This window comes from Moschus berezovskii, chromosome 4, assembly GCF_049115385.1.
Source record: "Moschus berezovskii isolate FMDL1 chromosome 4, NW_MosBer_1.0, whole genome shotgun sequence".
Classification (NCBI taxonomy): domain Eukaryota; kingdom Metazoa; phylum Chordata; class Mammalia; order Artiodactyla; family Moschidae; genus Moschus; species Moschus berezovskii.
Window position 1 is genome coordinate 4,799,248 of NC_142463.1, and position 21,626 is coordinate 4,820,873.

General features: G+C 50.7%; 1 protein-coding gene across 2 annotated transcripts in view; it reads left to right on the forward strand.

Moving 5' to 3' along the window:
* Positions 1-6,334, forward strand: part of ASB18 (ankyrin repeat and SOCS box containing 18) — an 83,687-nt gene extending 77,353 nt beyond the window's left edge. For both annotated transcript variants that reach the window (XM_088835095.1, XM_055401864.2), the window contains 2 exons: positions 3,024-3,137; positions 4,304-6,334. In XM_088835095.1, coding sequence (XP_088691221.1) covers positions 3,024-3,137; positions 4,304-4,489 — 300 coding nt within the window. In that variant the 3' untranslated portion in view covers positions 4,490-6,334. The remainder of the gene's footprint in view (positions 1-3,023; positions 3,138-4,303) is intronic.
* Positions 6,335-21,626: the final 15,292 nt, after the last annotated feature.

Genomic DNA, 21,626 nt, shown 5'->3' on the forward strand with positions numbered 1-21,626 from the left:
TAACGATGACCCTATATCCGAGACAGCAAAAGAGACACAGATGTAAAGAACAGACCTTTGGGCTCTGTGGGAGAGGGCAAGGGTGGGATGATTTGAGAGAATAGCATTGAATCATGTATATTACCATATGTGAAACAGATCGCCAGTCCAGGTTCCATGCATGAGACAGGGCGCTCAGGGCCGGTGCACTGGGATGACCCTGAGGGATGGGATGGGGAGGGAGGTGGGAGGGGGGTTCAGGATGGGGGCACATGTCCACCCACAGCTGATTCATGTCAATGTATGGCTAAAACCACCACAATATGGTAAAGTAATTAGCCTCCAATTAAAATAAATAAAAACTATGGAGAAAAATAATAAACATTAAAAAGGGGGAAAAAATGTATACACACTCATTGACTTGCAGTTCTCCTTGCAGCAATTCAGTATAAGCAATCTAAATAAGAAAGGTTGGACACAGGGAAATTATATTCAGAGGTATTCATTGCTGATAAGATAAAAAAATATTATACAACTTACAATAGTTCATTGAATTCATTATGATACATTCATTCAATATTATATGGCCACTAAAAATAATGTTTACATGCTCATTTATAATGTTTGAATTGTTCACAATCTATTTTGATGAGAAGTCAAGTTTCAAAATAGTATGCAAATCACTAGCTCATTTTTGTCCTTTATACTAATTCCTTTCTAAATACATAAAACCTTAGTATATACAAAATGTTGATAGGGGTTATCTCTGAAAAAGAGAAATCTGAAATTTTTAAATCTTGCTTGGGCTTCCCTGTGGCTCAGATGGTAAAGAATCTGCCTGCAATGTGGGAGGCCTACATCGATCCCCGGGTCGGGAAGATCCCCTAGAGGAGGGCATGGCAACGCACTCCAGTATTCTGGAGAATCCCATGGACAGAGGAGCCTGGCGGGCTACAGTCCATGGGGTCCTAAAGAGCAGGACGTGACTGAGCGACTGACACTTAGCCTTTCTGTATCTTAAAGGGGTGTTACATCTGAAAGAAGCTAGGTAGTGGTTCAGTCAATAAGTGTCTGACTTTTGCCACCCCTAGACTGTACCCCTCCAGGCTCCTGTCAGTGGGATTTCCCAGGCAAGAATACTGGAGTGTGTTTCCATTTCCTCCTCCAAGGGATCTTCCCAACCCAGGGATCGAACCGGGTTACTGTCCTGGAGGCAGGTTATTCACCGACTGGACCACCAGGGAAGCCCAGAAAGAAGCCGGGCAGGTTGTAAAGGCGGCAACTGCCTTGCGTGTGTTCGGGAGCCCCCAGGAGCAGAATGCTGGCCAGACTTGCAATTGGTTCTGACTGTTGGCTACTGCGGCTATTTGGTGCCTGACCTCAGAAAAAAATGGCTTACTCTCAGTTTTCTCAGTCAAGACATAAACAGAACAGTTTCACAGCACTTGGTAAATCCTCACCCTCAAAATCAGAATAATGAAGTTGCCCTGTTGTTCTTTAGTCGCTAAGCCGTGTCTTGACTCTCTTGCAACTCCATGGACTATAGCCCACCAGGCTCCTCAGCCCATGGGATTTCCCCAAATTCAAATCTGAATTCCATCAAGCTTCTAAATCCAACTACTAATTTACAGAAAGCAGAGAAAAAGCAGCATCCCACAGGGATACAATCAGCAAAATCCCAACAGTGACAAACTCCACAGGACAAATAACCCAGTTTCTTCAACAAATAAATCACACAAAACAAAAAAGAGAGATCTGAAAATACATCGTGTCAACCAATATAAAGGTGTTGGTCTTATCTGAATTCTTATTCAAGCAAACAAATGACTGTTTTGATATAATGGTATTTAAGAGAAATTTGTGAATTTAAACATAGAGTATATATTAGATGATACTAAGAAACCGGCTTCCCATGTGGCACTAGTGGTAAAGAATCCCATCTGTCAATGCAGGATAGATGGATACAGGTTGGATCCCTGGGTCAGGAAGATCCCCTGGAGGAGGGCACGGCAACCCACTCCAGTATTCTTGCCTGGAGAATCCCATAGACAGAGGAGCCTGGCGGGCTGTAGTCTATAGAGTCGACAGAGTCAGACATGACTGAAGTGACTTAGCATGCACGCAGTAAGGAACTATTGTTAATTTGTCAGCCATTACAATGATTCTGCATTTGTGTTTCTTCTAAACGTCCTTTAAGAGACACATGAATATTTATAGATCACATGACAGGCTACATTGAATTTGCTTTAAAATAATATGGAGGGGGGGACTGGAAATGTGGCAAGGGCAGGATGGGCCATGAGCTGATGGTGGGTACACAAGGGTTTACCCTACTGTTCAGTCTACTTTTGTGTACTTTCAAACTTCTCCATGATAACAACAAAAGATTTCTACTTTTTAAAAGCAAACACTTTCCATCTTTATGATGAAGCTGATGGACCTGAATTGCAGAATTTGCAAATTAGAAAACAAGCACCCTTGGCCAGTAGGGATTACAGAATTTGCAAATTAGAAAACAAGCACCCTTGGCCAGTAGGGACTACGAAAATAAACCAGAAAGGCCAAGGGGAGGAAAAAATTCAACAGCAAAGCAACTCTTCTCCCCCAACTTCCTGACAAACTAGAAAACAAGCCAGAAATTGGGAACGCCATCCTTGCACAGACCCCTTCCCCACCCCACCCCCCAACCCCCCACCACACCCCCGACCCTTCACCCCCTCCCCCTCCCCTTCACCACCCACCCACTCCCCCACCCCCCACCCCACCCCCCAGGCGTTCTGATTCCTTTTCTCTGAGCAGCTCTCCAGACCTAGCGAGCATCAGCATATCCCTCCTGGGAACTCCTTGGCCTAGAAGCCTGGGGCCGACCAGGACCCTATTGTATTGTTACTGGGATGCTGCTGTTCCCTGGGAGGGTCGAGAGGTCACACAGCCCGGAAGTGGCTAAAGCGGGATGCAGGCACCCCCTCTTACCTCCCCAGCCTTTCCCACCTGGACCCAAAACCCAGCCCACCAAAAATGTGTCTTCCACCGTTTCTGACCAGGTGCTGAAGAGCTGCGCAGTGGTCCCCGCCGTCATCGAGGTTCTTTTCAACTCCTACCCTCAGCTCCGCGTCTCTGAGTCCTGGAAGGAGGTGATCCCTGAAGAAGTGTTTCAGGTGAGGGGGTGGCCCCTTCTTCCTCCGTTAGTACAGACTGTTGTCTTACTTCTGTTCTGTGCGGGGTTTTGCACTCATATCCAGGAAAGGATGAAACCTCTGGGAAAGGAAAGAGAAGGGCATGTCTGAGTGTTTCTGTTTTTCTTCTGAAGGCTCAGTACTCACTCAGCCCATGGGTCTGGTTGGGGTGCTGTAAGGACCACCCTGGCTTAGGAAGGTCAGGGCTCCATAACCAGTGTCCAAGGGAGGGTGGGCCATGGAGATCCAGACTCCTGTGTGTCTGCTTCACTTTCTGACATCTCAGGATATGACCGAGGCAGTTGCGGGCACTGCATTCATACACAACAAAGTCCACAGGTGACTGCTGATTAAGAAAGAAACTTTTTTTGTGTCAAAGCCTCTAGAAAATGGCCCTTCATGTTTTATTGACTTGAGTCCTGTGCAGATGGTACACACGCATGCTAATTCACTCCAGCCGTGTTTGACTCGGAGTGTCCCTATAGACTGTAGCCCTCCAGGCTCCTCTGTCCATAGGATTCTCCAGGCAATAATACTGGAGTGGGTGGCCATGCCCTCCTCCAGGTGATCTTCCTGACGCAGGGATCGAACTTGTATCTGTTAGGTCTGCATTGGCAGGTGGGTTCTTTAGCAGGTTCTTTACCACTAGTGCCGCCTGGGAAGCCCCCTGTGCAGATTAGGAATTCGAGGAGATGACCCCCAAATTAGTATTATCTGAGATTACCCAAAACAGACTTACCTCTGACTGGGCAGTAGCCACCCTACAGAAAAGTGCCCAGACCCGCTTTGGGTAGGATCTGGTGGCTCAGATGGTAAAGAATCTGCCTGCAATGCAGGAGACCCAGGTTCGATCCCTGGGTTGGGAAGATCCCCTGGAGGAGGGCATATCAACCCACTCCAGTATTCTTGCCTGGAGAATCCCATGGACAGAGGAGCCTGGCAGGCTACAGCCCATGGGGGTTGAAAAGAGTCAGACATGACTGAAGCAACTAACACACACACACACACACACACACATATGCACTCTCTTTCCCTCTCATCAATAGCCATGAAGGATTCCCCGTGTCATCGGGGCTCTTCTCTCTGGGAAAAAGAAGGAAGTGTGCCACTTCCACATGCCCAGACTGACACTTCCCACCTTCTTTCAGATGCACCAGGCTTTCTACCGGTCCCTCTTCGCCTTGGCCCACACGCCCCGCTGTCTGCAGCATCTCTGCCGCTGTGCCATCCGGAAATCATTTGGCAGAAAGTGCTTTTCCCTCGTGCCTCTGTTGCCCTTGCCAGAGTCCCTGCAAAACTACCTGCTTCTGGAGCCAGAGGGGGCTCTGCACTGAAACCCAGCAGTGTGGCCCAGGACACTGTGTCTTCTGATGGTCCTTGGATGGGACCTCCTACCCACCCAGTGCACAGACCTCAACCCACGTCAGGTTCCACCTGGGCGTGGAGTTGGTAATAAAGCCCTTTCTGCCTCTCTCAGGGTTGCCTGTGAGAACTGAAACTGTGAATGTCATAGTACCTGTATCACAAAGTACGTTTCCACAGTTCAGTTCAGTTCAGTCACTCAGTCATGTCAGACTCTTTGTGACCCCATGGACTGTAGCACGCCAGGCCTCCCTGTCCATCACCAACTCCCAGAGTTTACTCAAACTCATGTCCATCGAGTCGGTGATGCCATCCAATCATCTCATCCTCTGTCGTCCCCTTCTCCTCCTGCCTTCAGTCTTTCCCAGCATCAGAGTCTTTTCCAGTGAGTCAGCTCTTCACATCAGGTGGTCAAAGTATTGGAGTTTCAGCTTCAACATCAGTCCTTCCAATGAACACCCAGGACTGATCTCCTTTAAGATGGACTGGTTGGATCTCCTTGCAGTCCAAGGGACTCTCAAGAGTCTTCTCCAACACCACAGTTCAGAAGCATCAATTCTTCAGCGCTCAGCTTTCTTAATAGTCCAGCTCTCACATCCATACATGACTACATGGACTACCTTTCCACAGAGGTTGAACTAAAAGGTGTATGTATTTTTCCGAGTTGGTTTCCCTGCCCATGATGGTTCAGCCACAGTCCTGCTGGCCCCGTCCCCAAACTTCAGACCCTCTGACTTAGGGTGGGAAAACATTACACCCCTCCTAGAGCTCAGCCCCCCTGGGAAGACTCTGCCCACCCCCCAAACATGACAGATGTCCATATGCAGAGAAGGGGACGCGTGCTTCCTTAACGAGAGCCCCTGCCCAGGAGCCCGCTGGTGCTTCCAAGCGCATCACCGCCCAGAGCCCCTCGGAGGACGCTAGAGGGGTGGTGAGCAGACACTTTGATCCTGTGCAAGTCTTCTGTCTGACGGCCCCAGCAGACCCAGCTGATCCAGCTGTGGGGGACAGTCCAGGATGCCAGATACAGATGCAGGTTCGTGGAGGCTGCCCTCAGCTCAGCCTGAGCATCCATAACAGGAGGAAGCTCTAAGGCCTAGGACTGGATTAACCATGTTTTTATATTTTTTATATTCTGGTGCTTTGACACCTGGGGCCTTTTGGACTGGGACTGACCCCGCCGAGGGTTAGCCAGTTCTTAAAGACAATAAACAATGTGCCCCCAAGCATCCTTTTCAAATACAACTCAACCAGCCCAGGGGTCACACCCCTACCACCTCCCTGGATCTCCTGTCCCTTTCTCCCCCCTCACCGCCCCAACCAGGGCCACCCAGACACCTGGGGGCAGCCTCTCTGCCTCGGAGTGCACTGCGGCTGTTGCGATTGGCCAGCCCTATGCCGTCCCCCCTCCCCCGCCCCCACCCCCTGGCCAGCCCTGCTGCTCCCCGTGTGGTGTGGCCCTTCTCTTGGGAACTGTGAGTAATAAACTCTCTTCACTGGTCTGAAGATCTCTCTTCTCATCTGTTGGTCTTGCATGCATGTGTGCTAAGTCGCTTCAGTCATGTCCAACTCTCTGCAACTCTATGGGCTATATAGCCGGCCAGGCTCCTCTGTCCATGGGATTTTTCCAGGCAAGAATACTGGAGTGGGTTGCCATTTCCTCCTCAGGGGACCTTTCTGACGCAGGGATCAAACCCATATCTCCTTCGTTGCAGGCAGATTCTTTACTGCTGAGCCACCGGGAAGCCCTCTGCTGGCCTTAATAGACCTCAGAAGTTAAACCCCATGTTTTAAAACAAAGATTCTGTGAGCATCCTCTGAGGATAAGCAGTGGCTCCATTTTTTTTTTCCAGTTTGAGCCAGCGCACAGCGCAGCTGGGATGAACCTCGGGCTGGCGGGGACACCATCCCCCCGTGGCAGTCTGGAAGGGCGCTTTACACCGCAGCAGATGAGTGCTGTCTAAGGTGGGATGTTGTCTGCACCATGAGTGAAGCCCACTGTGGTGCTGAAGAGGGGCCCTGGCAGGGCCACCCAGTGAGGGCGGATATCACAACAGGAGGAGCCAGGCTGGGTCTGGAGGGATGGTCAGACCCAACCGCACCCTGCCCTTTGAGACAGACAGCTCACCTGACCTACGTAAGCACAGCTCAAGACCTCACACACACACACCCCCACCTCAGGCAGATGGCTCTCCCAAAGCCTCCTCCACATAGACATCCAGGAGCCACTACTGGATCAAAAGGAAAAGTTGAACAAAGGCTGGGGTGCAGGAAGGTGCACGCACTGTGGAGGGACAGTGATTGGTGCTGAAGGGAGGGTCCCCATGCCTTCACAACTGGAGGGAGGCAGGGCTGGAGGAGCTGGGAGGCAAATCAGGAGGACTTCGAGGATTCTGAACTTCACTGTACCGGCTTTGAGGAGCCCCGAAGCAGGTGAGAGGATGTGGTCCTAGTGAGGCAGTGTGTGTGTGTGCGCTGAGTGACTTCAGTCCTGTCTGACTCTTTGTGACCCCATGGACTGTAGCCTGCCAGGCTCCTCTGTCCATGGGATTCTCTAGGTGAGAATACTGGCATGGGTTGCCGTGCCCTCCTCCAGGGGTTCTTCCCAACCCAGGGATCCAACACAAGTCCCCTGCATCTCCTGCACTGCAGGCAGAGTTTTCACCTGCTGAGCCACAGGGAAGCCCCAGGGAGACACTGGGAAGTTACTTTGTCCTGGAAAGAGATGCAGTACACTGGAGGAGTCCACAGTGACACCTCAGATGTAGGGCTTCAGATCCAGGCTGCTCCACCGAGCAAGAGAAACCGTTCCTTAACCAAAATTGGCTGCAGTTTGCTCAGCTGGGAAGTGAATGCACGCACACCTCTCGCGCTGGGGTAGGACTCGGCGAGATCACACATGACAGCAGCAGGCTTCTCCGCTCCAAAGGGATCCTGTTAAAACGTGGATTCTGACACTGGCATCCAGAGTGGGGCCTGGGTTCTGCGGGTCTGGGAACTTTAACATTGCTAACAAGCTTGGGTGACAGCCCTGCCTGTGGTTGGTGCATCAGTAGGAGTGCACAGTGCGAAACCTCAGAGCCAGAAGCGGTCAGAAGGGACACCACAAACGGCTCCTTCTATTATTATGAGTGTCTTATTATTAGAAGGAAATAGCCTAACGCTGGGATAAAGACTGTAAAAACAGAAAAGCAAAGCCACGTTATTTATGAGAACAAATGAGGAAGGCAAACAGTATGAAATACAGCCCCAGCAGCCACTCAGGAGCCCTGTCCTCGCAGGATTTTGCAAATGAGAATCTGAGTGAACCTGCCGGCCTGACACAGCCTGTTCTTCAAGCTCCCATCTCCATTTCATCCTCCTCAGAGAACACTTTGGTTGTATTTCTGAAATGTACTAAATGTTAAATATGTTTTGGAGTCCCGCCACAAAGTAGAACTCTTTTAAAACCACACCTATAGCTTTCAGGACCTTAGTTCCCTGACCAGGGATTGAACCTGCACCCTCAGAAATGAAACCATGGATTCCTAAACCATTGGACTGCCAGGGAATTCGCCATATTGACTTCACATTTCTAAAACTCTGACAAATAATGACCAATTATTACATTTCAAAAACACACTTCCCCCCAAATTACTGCTTAAAAACAACATGATTCTAACAGTGAACCCCAGACATCTCCCTGTAACTGCCTGAAATTCCTCCACTGCCAAAGAATTCGTCTTCATTATTTCATCCCCAAGAATTTTATTGGACAGCAAGGAGATCAAACCAGTCAATCCTAAAGGAAATCAACCCTGAATATTCATTGGAAGGACAGATGCTGAAGCTGAAGCTCCAATACTTTGACCACCTGATGCCAAGAACTGACCCACTGGAAAAGACCCTGATGCTGCGAAAGACTGAAGGCGGGAGGAGAAGGGGACGACAGAGGATGAGATGGTTGGATGGCATCACCGACTCAACAGACCTGAGTTTGAGCAAACTCCTAGAGATAGTGAAGGACAGGGCAGCCTGCTGTGCTGCAGCCCATGGGGTTCCAGAGAGTCAGGCTCAACTGAGCGACTGAACAACAAAGCAAAAAATAAAATAACTGAAAAGTTTGTGATAGTGATGACTGTGCCTAGCCCTGCCCTAAGCTCCAGGTGGGAGGAAGTTCTGAAATGAAGGAGACGTGCATAATTCCACATAGATAAGAGAAAGAGAAGAAGGGAGGAGAAGAACAAGGGAGAGGAAGCAGGAAGAGAGAAAAGGTATTGGGGAGAGAAGTAAGTCAGCTGAGAAAACATCCGAAACTACCTTCCGCTTTAAAGCTAGAATTATCTTGGCTGTCTTCTTTTCCAGGGAAAAAAACATAGCCTGGTATTTCTTTCATTAAAGAGTAAAAATGTTTCCCATTCTTAAACAGTTCACATAGAACATCATTACTTTTACCTCTGAGTATATTACATAAACTCAATTCCATAAGACCTAAACTTTCTTTAATTTTAAATGTAGTGTTTAATGACGCATTCACATGGTTCAAAATTCAGAAGGTAATAAAAGAGCAGATGCTCTTACTACTAAAAAGGAAAAAGATAGCAGAGGAATATTTTCCCTCCAACTTTATCATCTCTGGCTATACAACTGCCATCTGACCACAGAGAGTCACCCCGGTTCTAGTGACTCCAGATGTGCTGAAAAGGATCCCTGATTTATGGCCATGAGTGTATGGGACAAAAATGGTGGTGTTTGGGGGGTTATCTTAATCAAGGTTGTATATTGTCACCTTGCTTATTTAACTTATATGCAGAGTACATCATGAGGAACGCTGGGCTGGAAGAAGCACAAGCTGGAATCAAGATTGCTGGGAGAAATATCAATAACCTCAGATATGCAGATGACACTACCCTTATGGCAGAAAGTGAAGAGGAACTCAAAAGCCTCTTGATGAAAGTGAAAGAGGAGAGTGAAAAGGTTGGCTTGAAGCTCAACATTCAGAAAACAAAGATCATGGCATCTGGTCCCATCACTTCATGGGAAATAGATGGAAAAACAGTGGAAACAGTGTCAGACTTTATTTTTTTGGGCTCCAAAATCACTGCAGATGCTGACTGCAGCCAGGAAATTAAAAGACGCTTGCTCCTTGGAAGGAAAGTTATGACCAACCTTGATAGTATTTTAAAAAGCAGAGACATTACTTTGCCAACCAAGGTCCGTCTAGTCAAGGCTATGGTTTTTCCTGTGGTCATGTATGGATGTGAGAGTTGGACTGTGAAGAAGGCTGATCGCCGAAGAATCGATGCTTTTGAACTGTGGTGTTGGAGAAGACTCTTGAGAGTCCCTTATACTGCAAGGAGACCCAACAAGTCCATTCTGGAGGAGATCAATCCTGGATGTTCATTGGAGGGACTGATGCTAAAGCTGAAGCTGCAATACTTTGGCCACCTCATGCGACAAGTTGACTCACTGGAAAAGACTCTGATGCTGGGAAAGGTTGGGGGCGGGAGGAGAAGGGGACGACAGAGAATGAGATGGCTGGATGGCATCACCGACTCTGTGGACATGAGTTTGAGTGAACTCCGGGAGTTGGTGATGAACAGGGAGGCCTGGCGTGCTGTGATTCATGGGGTCGCAGAGAGTCGGACACAACTGAGCGACTGAACTGAACTGAACTGAACTTAATCATCAGATGGGATGGAATTCATTGATAGTTTTTTCAGACTTTAATTCCTGCTAGCAATTTGCTTGATTAAGCAAAAAATAAAATAACAGTGAAACAGGGTGAAAATACACAATGTACACATGAGGTTCTCTGCCAACAATGGTCCTGAGAAGATTCGCCCCCCCTCCAGCATCGCCATCACCTGGACAGCATGGGAGTCACAGACACAGCCCACAGGCAGGCAGGGTGCAGATATGGCGCCGCGACGTGCCATGGTTAAAGTTCTGAACACAGCCTTGGGCCTCTCTTTCTAGTGTACTCAAAATCCATTTAATTTTCAGTTACATAATAATCATCAATTCTGCATGTGTTGAAGAAAATCAAAACGACTCTTTAAGAAGCGTTTGCAAATCCCAGTAACTGTATATAAGCACCACGGTTTCCATCTTCGAAATAAACCTTATGTTTTCATGTTGATGGGGCAGGCTGTTGAACTTTGGCAAAGGACACTTAACCCTCTACAAAAACAGCGTCAAATACAGGCTTGGAGAATGAGCCGGTCTGCTCCAGTGACCGGTCCTGACGCGGACGTCTGAGAGTGCTTAATCACTGCAATTGTGGATGTTATTAGCTTGCCAAGTGCTTTTCATCTCTTAAGGGCTGCCCAAGGACCAAGTGATAAACCCGGAATATTGCATCTTTTATTCCATTATTTCAAGAATAAATTATTCCTTAGTCAAATTTTCTATGTGCACTTTAGATATTCAAAAGTCCCAAAGTTTCAACTAGGATCAATACTGCATCTTATTTTTGGCTTTCAGTCGGCATTTCAAACCCAGGGGCTTGTCTTGAAATTGTCAGCATCTTTCTATTTTAAAACAAAAATTAGTCTCATTAAATTGCCAAAATAAGCCTGAGGTCAGTTTGTAGGTCCGGCGGAAGGATTCCAGCCTTGAAACTTATTTTCGTGAAGTCCTGCAGGTGGCGCCATAAGCAAACGGTCTTACCCTGCCCACCCACCGGCTCTCCCCAGAATTAAAGAGAAGAAAACAAGATTTTGACTCACAGGATAAAGGGGAGCAGGGTATAGGAAAACTATAGAATTGTGACATATAGAATTGTGCTGCTATAATTTTTGAAATTCGTAATTAAAATATCGATTATGGCATTGCCTACTTCCTTTGTATTAAATATGCGCGTTTTATAGGCAACGTGTTTCTAAATAAATATAATTTTAAGTTGACTCTTTTATGATGCCATAATGACAGCCCAATCCCCATTTGTGTGTTCAACGTGTCCTTTAACAAAATTATACATTCACCACTGCGATGTAACTAGCTGGGTTTTCAGCCTTCATCTCATCTTCCAGAATGGTATTTCTTCAGTCCTAACACTCTGCTTAATCACTCCAATAAAAAGAGTAGATTTCTTTGTAATGCAATTTGTAAGCAATAAACATGATTGAGAATGCAGTATTCGCTGTCGACTATGTTTAATGCAGGGTTTTAATTCGGTGTGTAATTATTCATTCGGTAGGCACTTTTCCCATTCACATATCTTTTCCCGGATCTGGAAAAAGTTGGTAAGTTGGGAAAACATTGGGGCAACAGGACTTCCTCCCACTTTGGGCCAGCAGGAGTTTGATACAGATGTTACAGGAAAAGACATTTTTCTTTTATCTGCTAAAAACAGGAGGTCACATTAACTCCTCGTACAGACACATAAAAATGTGATTATGGGTTCTAAACAGAACGCAGTGGGCTCCTAGTTAACACAATGAGATTTCTAGGAAGTGATGCATAAATTCTTCAAAAATGACACATTTCTCACGTTTCATTCCAATTAAATTACTGAGGCAGCTAACAGCGATGAGCCCAGAGTACGGGGGTAAAATGAAGGTTTCCTTCTTGTAACTGTATCTCTGTGAAAGTATATTTTTATGAGAAGCAGTTAATATTAAGCTATTATTCTTCAGCTGCGCTGGAAGGGATATCTCGACTCTTTACTCTCGAGCTCTCCCTAGAAGAGGCTGCTCCTTTGTTTCTTGGGTTTGTTAATAAGAAGAAAGAATTGCTTCGCTGGCTTCGCACCCCCCACCCCCGCCCTCCACCCGGGTCTCTGGAGTGAAAGGGCCCAGCCCGAAAGGGGTCCCGGGTGTCCGTCCCCAGGGTCCCAGGGTCGGGCCCGATACTGCCCACAGGCCTACGGCCGCGTGACTCCAATATGCCCAGAGCTCCACTTGGAACCCGCGGCGCGGGGCCGGGGGTGAAGGGTGCCCGGAACCCCTCGCCCACCCGCGATCCACGAACACGCGGGGCCGGTCCCCCCGAGCCCGGTGGTCCACGTCTCCGGATGATCACCGCCCAGCGGCCGGCCGCGCGGGGAGTTCTTAGCCTAGCGGGGCGGGCAGGAGTGTCTGGGCGCGATGAGACCTGCCTGGGCACCTTGCAGTGCCGCCCCCAGCCCCGCCAGGAGAGCCTGGGGGCGTGGGGCCCCCGCCCCGGGACATCTGGGTTCAGGGCTGCTACCCCGCAAACGAGGCCGGAGGAGCGCGAGGCCGCCCGGAGGGAGGCGGGAGGGAAGACAAAAGGCTGTGAAGCTTTAAATTCAAAAAAAGATGTTTTCGAAACCCTCGTCCTGGGGTTTGAAAGGCGCTCCGAGGACAGCGGCAGAGCGATCCCAATCAGAAATGCGATTTGAAGTCCTAATGAACTTGATTGCGTGAACATTTATAATCCCCCATGGCCCTAAATGAAATCAGATATAATCAGAAGATACAGGGAAGGGAGTGTTTACAGCCGACGCCGGGCGGCTGCGGGACGGGGAGACGCGGCCCCGGTATTGATGTCGAAAATGATGGATAACGCGGGAATGGCAAATATACTATTTGTCTAATGGCTCGGCAATTAAATTCCCCTGTAAATGACCCATGCCTCATTTCATCCTAATCTATGGAATTTTGATTGAATTCGTCAGCTCTAATTGAAAAATACTGCACTTTAATGTCTGCATTGCAGTTTCAGGACGAGAGTGGTTTTAATGAGACAGTGCCCCCCTGACCCGGGAATATTTGAGACTTTTATTCGGAATTTAAAGCCAGAAGATTGCTCAACTGAGCGCTGCGATACCCGCCGCGGTATCCACGTCCATCTATCTCCAGACGCGATTTAATAACCGCACTTGGGGATAAATGCGGCCCCCGACCCTCGCACCCATGTGGCCACTAAGGGCGCCCCATCCCGAGATAAGAGCGGAGGGTCCTTTAAGGTGATGCCGTGGCGCGCCAGCGGAGGGGTCTTCCAGGGAGGGGCCTGTCCCCTTCCTAGCTCCTGTGCCCAGTCGCTCTCCACCCCCACCCTCAAGCCCCGGGCCTGTCACTGACCACTGCCTGAGAGGCTTCCCTGGCCAAACCCAGGCGTCCCTCCCGGAGGAGGTGGCCCAGCTGGCTGCGACCCGCGCGCACCAGGAAATGGGGGCGGCCTCCGACGCGCTTTATATGCAAATGACGAAGCGAAGCCATCCCTAAGAAATTAGCTACTTGCCGAAGCATATTTACTAGATTGAAATGAATTAAAGAGAAACACTTTAAGTCGTGCAAACGAGATAATTGGGCCACATTAAAACTAGAGATGTTTGCTCCTTTCTCCACCCTCCCCTAAAAAAAAACCAAGTTGGTGGGGGGCGTTAAAAATCGCCCCCCTACACACACACACCTGAAACGAAGCGATCAAGCTCCCGCTGCTCGGAGAACGGACGTCTGGAAGTGCGAGGGGCTGATCCCCGTGCGGACCTGACGCGGCGCCCCTCGCGCCCGAGACTGGGCAGCCCGGCTCCCGGACTCCAAGGGGCCGATCCCCGCCTCCGCCCGCAGGGAGCGCGCTAGAGCCGGGTTCCTGCGGCGAGAGCAAACGCAGAGCGCCGGTCAGCCCTCGGGCCTCGGCGGCGGGGGCTCTGGGGAGAGGCGTTTGGGTGGGAGTAAGAGGCCGAAATACTCGGCTCGCCCCTGTGTTCGTGGCTCCGTCGTGACTCTTTTGCGGCCCCATGGACTGTAGCCTTCCAGGCTCCTCTGTCCTTGGGATTCTCCAGGCGAGAAGACTGGAGTGGGTAGCCAGGCTTTCTCCCAGGGGATCTTCCCGACCCAGGGATCGAACCTGAGTCTCCCGCAGGTTGCCGTCCCCCTTCCCCAAAGAGGAATGTGTTTCAGCTTTGTTCGTTTAGCTCACGGAGTTTACAGATCTTTAAAATGAAATAAGCTGAGACGCCGAGAACTCGTCTCCCGGGGAAGACGGTGCCCAGCGCGCCCTCCTAACGCTGAACTTGGTGATAAGCGCGCCCTGCAGAGGGATCCTCCGAGGGCCGGGGCTGTCGGCGCCTCTGTCTCCGCCTCGGCAAAGAGGAGGACAGCCTGCCGACCCCTTCAGGGGTGGCGCTTCGGAACCTCTCTCCACCCCGGGCAGGGGTCCTGTGTCCTTAAATACAGTCCTGCGTCCTGACCCATTGGTGGCCTGTGCTTTGTTTTTAAATGCTCAAGAGTCTTGAGATCAGAGAATGCCCCAAGTGGAGACTGTCACTCTGAGCGCACAGGCTTGCGCCCCTGGCCGCCCCGCGAGCACCCAACAACTACATTACTTCGGAGGCTGGCGGGCCTTGCTTGCAATTTAGAGACACCGTCCCACCCCACCCCCATCATCCTCTGCGGGCCAGGCGCCTTGCCACCATGTGCTACATGATCTAGCTGGGTTCCTGCGACTACCCGTGACAAAAGCAATCTATTAATTATCTGCGCTTTAGGGACGCAGTCAGACCGCTGGTGAGACAGAGCAGGCGTTCCCGCCCATTACGCAGGTGGAAAAACAGAGGACGGGATGGGCTCAAAAGTGCACCCAGACCCTTTAGGCCCAGGTGTCAGAGGGTCTCTTATCCTTCCCGCTTCTAGGCCCTGCTCAGGGTGAGTCAAAGAACCAGGAGAACTTTACACGGACTTTAAAGAGAGCCGACATGGGTTTTCTATGATCACGTCCAAAATCTGATGGTATTTCTTAATGCCTTGTGTAATCACGGAGGTCTGATTTTTACCCCCCTCATTTGTGACAAAGCCTTCTCTTGTAGCCTAGACGTCTGAAATGGAAAGAAACTGAGACTTGAAAAATACAGACTTCTCAGACCTTTTAATCCTGCAAAAGGGAAGCCGGCTTCAATTCCCTTGGAATCTGAGAGCCCAGACAAGCCTTAAAGCAGATGTCATTATCCGCATGGACCATAGGCGGCGCTCTAGATCCCTGAGCGCTCTGCACACTCGTGGTGCTTTGCGGACTAAAACGTTTGAAATTTTGAAGCCTTAAGAAAAACTGGTTCCTGCCTTTTCCTGGTGAATTTATTAAATATATGGTACTTCTTTTTTTTTAATATGGTACTTCTTTGACTTCTGTTTGCAGATGTGAAAAAAACCTTGTTAGGTTATTAAAATTAAATTGTCAATGCAAAATTTGCTTCCACAATAAATTACTCACTTCTTTACATGTTAAAGCATAAATTTCCAAACAACTTACAATATGCTGAACGCATTGAATTTCAAGGGCTTGGGGGTTAGACAGAATGTTAAGAAGTCTCCCATCTCCTAAGTTTTCTGGGGTTTTCTTGTTTCATATTGGTTGCAGTTTAAGTGGGTGGGAGAGAAACTTGAGGACAGGGAAAAGGATAACATGAGATAAAGTAGCCCCAAGTGTCCAGGAGAGTTGAGGGGCAGATGGCTGGAAGGGGGTCCACTGCCCAGCCTTCACCTCTGCCGGGCTGTGGGGTCTGTGACTGTCCTCCATGGCTGCTCCACTGTGGCCTGATTGGAACAGGCAAGGGACACCGATGGAAGCCCCCAGAAGCAGCCTTCAAGTCCCCTGCAAGGGGCAGTAGCCTCAGCATGGCCCCTCTCAGTACCTTGGTGTGAAGGAGCTGCAAGAGTAAATTACCCCCGAGGGGGTGGTGGTGTGCAGGATAAATACAACATAGTGAGGTATGAACAGCCTGTCTTTAACACCCTGTTCATCGTTCAAAAACAAAACACTCTTTCAACAAACCCACATATGCAAGGAGCAACACACCCCATGAAAAGTACTTTCATTTCCTGCAAAACCAGAAATGTCCCCTACAGAAGTGCAGGGGACAGCCTCCTGAAGTTTCCTGGGTTTTCCCACTGGGTCTCAAAGGGCCGCTGTCCTCTGCCCCTCCTTTGCCTGTCTGGTGTTCTCCCAGAATGAAAACACAGGCTGGGGCAGGCACGGGCACGTTGGGGGGGCGGGGAGCGGGTCTGCTCTTGGTTCCTTCTCGCTCTAAAGCTTGACGACTGCAGACTGCACCCCGAAGGAAAGTATAATTGCTGACAGCAAACTTATGCAAATTGAGCACTCTGCATGTTTTCAGATGGTCAATGGAGAAAACTCAAAGAGATGCTTCTGTTTCAGAGGCCGGGAGATCAGCATTTGCAGTTCTCTCTTCAATCCCCACCCAGGAGGGGTTGCATACTGAGGGGATGTGAGGTGGCAGGTTGTAGAGGTTTGTTTAGAGACCTGCAAACAAGGATCGGCTCCTTCCAGTACCACTCTCCAGCCTTCTCAGGCAGTGGCTCGGGGCGATGAGAACAGTGTGTGTGTGTGTGAACCAGGAAACAGTGTAGGCTTGTGTGTGTGTGTGTGAACCAGGAAACTCTGTAGGCTTGTGTGTATGTGTGCACACATGATGAGGACAGTGTGTGTGTGTGTGAACCAGGAAACAGTGTAGGCTTGTGTGTGTGTGTGTATGTGTACATGCGTGATGAGGCCAGCGTGTGTGTGTATCCATGCGATGAGGATAGTGTGTGTGTGTGTTTGAACCAGGAAACAGTGCAGGCGTGTCCCAGCCTGACAAACGCAGATAACCAGGAAACTGGCTCACCCTCTTGGGGCCCATGACTTACACCCACCCTGAGGTTGATGAGCAGAGGAGCCCAGCAAAGTGAGAGTTCAGAGTCTGAGGGGTGGGGATGGGCTGGGAGCTGGGGTTGAGTCCTGTGGCCCGCCTCCATGGACTGTGTTCCTCATGGGCTCTGGTTCTTGGTGGCTTCAAAGTCCCTCCCTCACTCGCAAGTCCAGTCTACACTGGGCTTCTCCTCCAGTGTGGAAAGGGTCCACTCCAGGGATGCGGGGGCTAAGCCCTCTTACTTCCTGGCCCTGTAAGTCGGGTGCCCTACTGTTAGGGAGGTGTTCCTGTTTACCATTTCAGGGGGCTTCCGCAGCTACTGCATTATCTCCATTTAATGGTTGATTATAATCAAACAGCTCTCCCCCACCCCCATCAGCCCACACCCTCTCCTGTCCTCCCGTGGGAAACCTCTGTCATTTAAGACAGACCTTGGAGAGTCAGAGCTGTCCTTCGGGAAAACCTCAGTGGAGCTGGGTGGGTCAGTTACCGAGGTACCTACCCTTGAGGTTCCAAGAGGAGCTTATTGATAAGCAGACTTTTTACAATGACCTTCCCCCTCCTCCGAAATTCAGGGGAAGGATTCACTGGGAGGGGCAGAGGCTGTGCTAAGTCTCCCTCCCTGTTAAGCCAACATCCCTCCCCTCTGTTTACAGCCTGTGCCCTGCCCTGTCCTGTGACATCCTTTCTGGGTCACCTCGAAGGGGGCAGCAAGCGGAGGAAACGCAGCCCTGCTTTGCAAATATCTCTGCAGAAAAGGAGAGATGAGTTCCACCTGGGAGCATCCCCGGTTTTCCTTCGGTCCCTGTAGAAGCTGAAGTTGGAGCCGATCGCTTGATGTGGTTGGCGTTGATCCAAACACTCCCTTGCTCCCTGCAATGCGGTTTCCAAAGGGTTAAATGGATGAACTCTAGATAAACCTCGTCCCCTTTAAAAGACAACACCCCTGCAGGGGGTCGGGGCCCTCGAGGGGTGGCAGCTGAGGCCCCAGTTTGGGAGGCCCCGGTTTGGGAGGCCCCGGAGGTCCCAGAGACTCCAGTTTGGAGTCCCTGGACTGGGTCTCCCTGGACACACGGTCTCCCCCAGAGCGCTGAAAGCGGAGGGCACGCTGGCTATCGGTCGCTTCCCACTTGAGCATCAACTGGACGCTGGCTGCGGCCGGCCCAGGCCCGTCACTGTGTGTCCGCCGCCTGCCAGGACAAGGTGGGAGGGTTGGGAGGGGATGGGACGGGAGGCGGACAGCAGCTGACCCCGGCGTTACGGGAGGGATGCCCGTCCGGCGGTTCCCAACCCAGGCTGGCGCACCTTCTCACCCCTCGGTGCCCTCTGCCCGCCTCCCCGGGCAGCCGGTTCTTCGACCGAGGGATTAGCATCTCTGTGAAGTCCCCGCAAACAATGCCCCCCCTGTGCGGGGAGATGAAAAGTCCGGCGCCGGGTGGCGGGGCGCGTTTGAAGTCCCCGAAAGGTGGGGCCGCGCGGATCCGAGGGGACGGCTGCGTGGAGATGAAGGCAGGTGAGAAGTGCCCCGCGGCCTGCGCCTGCCTTCGCGGAGATCCTAGGCCTGGGGTTCAGCACGGCCGCGGCGGGAGCCAGCCCCCGGGGAACCCAAGCGCGCTCTACTGCCCCCGCGCAACCGGGCCCGCGCGGCCCGCGCCCCAGGCCTCTGTCCCGCAACTACCGCCCCCGGGCCGGCTCCCGGGTCGGCCTCCGCCCGATGCTTCGTCCTCAGAGCCTGGAACCCCAGGCCGGCCGGGCTCAGTGCCCGCCGAGGAGGCCCTTTGCGCCGGCCTGGGTGCTTCCACGGAGATGCGCCGGCGCGGGGCTTCCAGGGACAGCGTGGCAGGCAATCCATTACCCCCTCGGTGGTCATGAGACTCCCACTTCAACCTCTTCCAAAAAGGAACCCGGACCCCTGCCTGCGCCCTTGGACGCCGAGACCCTGGCTCAGAAGCCTAGGCCATCGTGGGGTGCGAGAAACCTGGGTTTCCAGGCGTTCGCAGTCTGCGCCGGGGTGCGCCGTAGGCGCGTCCGCGCCCGCAGCCCCGGAGCTCCCGGGCGGTGCAGGAGCCACCCCCCCAACCCAACCAACCGTGGTCCCCAGATCCCACCCGGGCTCGGCTCGAGGGCCACGCGACCGTGGCTCCGCACGTTTCTCCGCACTGGCGTGGGGAGGGCGGCGCAGGTGTGAGGGTCAGGTTTCCCCGCCGGCAGGGCCACGGGGAACAATTTCCGATTCTTCCAAGGATAGGAAAAAAAAAGTCTTCACGTTTCTGGTTGGTGGTTTTGTTTCTGCAATTTTGAAGATGGGAGACACAAAGCAAAACTTTCTACCTAAGAAAGCCGCTGCATACACGGTCCTGTAAAGTGTTTCTTCTTCAGGGCGCTTTAGGAAGGGGAAAAAAAAATCCGTCCTGCTTTCTGCAGGGCCAAGGAGCAGAATAATGAAACCAAAGACTTTTATTTTATAAACCACTTGATCTTTGCTTGGGAAACTCTATTAATTGAATGGGTTTGCCTTTTTTGCCAGTCCCCTTTATCATTATTTATGGGCTTTAAATTGTTTAAAGTTCCCTTGACGTTCAATTTACAAGTTTGGGGACTTTTTTTGTTCTGCCTTTTGTCCTGGAGAAAGACATCGTGTTGGAAGTGCTTTGAAAAGCCAAACATGAGAGGTTGGCAATGAAAGGGAAGCGGGCGAGATCCCTTTTAATTCCGTCCTGTTGGTGAATGGCTCTTTTACATAATTGCAGGAGCTATTTCAAAGCCAGCCAAGGGCTGACTTCACTTAGAACCACATGGAGTCTATTTTGGGCTTTCAGATTTAAAAAAAAAAAAAAAAAGGCTGAATAAAATAGTTTAAAAAGATGAGGCTTCAATGCTTTCTGCTACTTGCAAATTGGTGTGTCTGATGGGGAATTTTACACAAGCACCCCTTTGTAAGTTCGTCTTGGGCTTGGGAGGGACTGTTCTGGGTTAGCTGGGTGTGAATCCCAATTGCCCTTCCATAAATAAAACCCATCCCAAGCTATTTCCAAACTATTGCCAGGAGCAAGGGCTGCGGCAATGACCAAACGATCAGGCCACTCAAAGTCCCTATAAATAAAAACAACGTGGTTGCCCGAGAAACCGGCCTGAAGCCTGGGACCGGGCGCCGGGCGGGAGCGCCCTGCCCGCCAGGCCCGCGGGCTTCTCTGCTCCCTCGGAGACCCGGGGCTCCCATTGCCTTCTCTCCACGACCACCCGCGACCTCGACCCTGGCCGCAGCGTGGCAGCGCGGCGGTTCGCGGTGCTTCCTCCTCCGGGCTGGACTCGGCAGGCCACCGCAAGTCAGCGGCATGAATATTCATTTACTTGTGCACTGAGCATTTTATACTCAGGCTCCATCCATACACCTGCGTGCAAAAGCTGACTGGGCCAGCCCCGAAGCGTGGCGACAACTTAATTACCGTCACATTTACTGACGTCTGATGTTTTAAGTGGCCTAATACGGTCTTGACACCAGCTTGGCACCGGACGAGCAAAGTATCCAGGGGCTGGGCCAACTTCATCCCGGCGGGAGGTTCCCCGGGAAAAGAAGTTCGCCGAAGTTCACTGGAGTTGGAGGACCCCGATCGCCCTACGGCTGCATCTTTGGGTCTTCCTCATAGGGGAAAGTGGGGCGGGGGCGGGGGAGGGACTCTTAGGAAAGTTGCAAAGATGTGTGCCGGATGGTTTTCCCGCGCAGCCTGGTCCGCTGAATTACCGAGGGCGCTGCAGTTTGAGGCAGTTGCCAGCTAGGCAGATCGGAATCCGAAGGATGGCTAAGCCATGTACCTGTCTCTCGCTGCCCATAAATCTCTCCACGGAGCGGAGGAAAAACTCTAAAGGCTTTTATTATCCACTGTCCCCGCGCTCTGAAAGCTTTGCAGGTTGCTGAGGTGCCCCGAATGAATCTTGTTAATCACGGTGAAACACAGGGATCCTTTTATGACGCCAACAGTCGTTTTCTAAGCAGTTAAGCATTAGATGAGAAAATATGACTGCATTGCATCCCAGAAAAAGCACACTAGTAAATAAAAATTCATATCGATGAGACTTCTCTGAACTCACTAATAAAAGGAGATTAGTATTATAACCCCTATAGTCAATACTTTCCACGGCAATTTATGGAGGCAAATAATACACCATCAAATTGTTTCAAGTGGACTTATAATTCAACGGACCTAAATCTTCTTGCTGAACTTTAAAGGCAGAATGATCACCAAAATAATCTAAGGCACCTCTGTCTCTCAGAGGGTAATCAAAAGACAGAAGCGCATAGAACAACGTGTTTATGCCAAAAGAGGAAAGTGGATGGCAAATTTGTTAAAATGAGCAACAGCTTATACAGACATGCCAGTGTCAAGCAGCGAAGGGACCCGGCTGTATCAACTTAAAACAAGCAAGCAGTCCGCGCGTTTTTTCCCCTTAGTATTAAAAAAACAAGGTAACCGTTCCCAAGACGGTGTGTCTGTTAAGTATTTCATAATGAGAGGCAG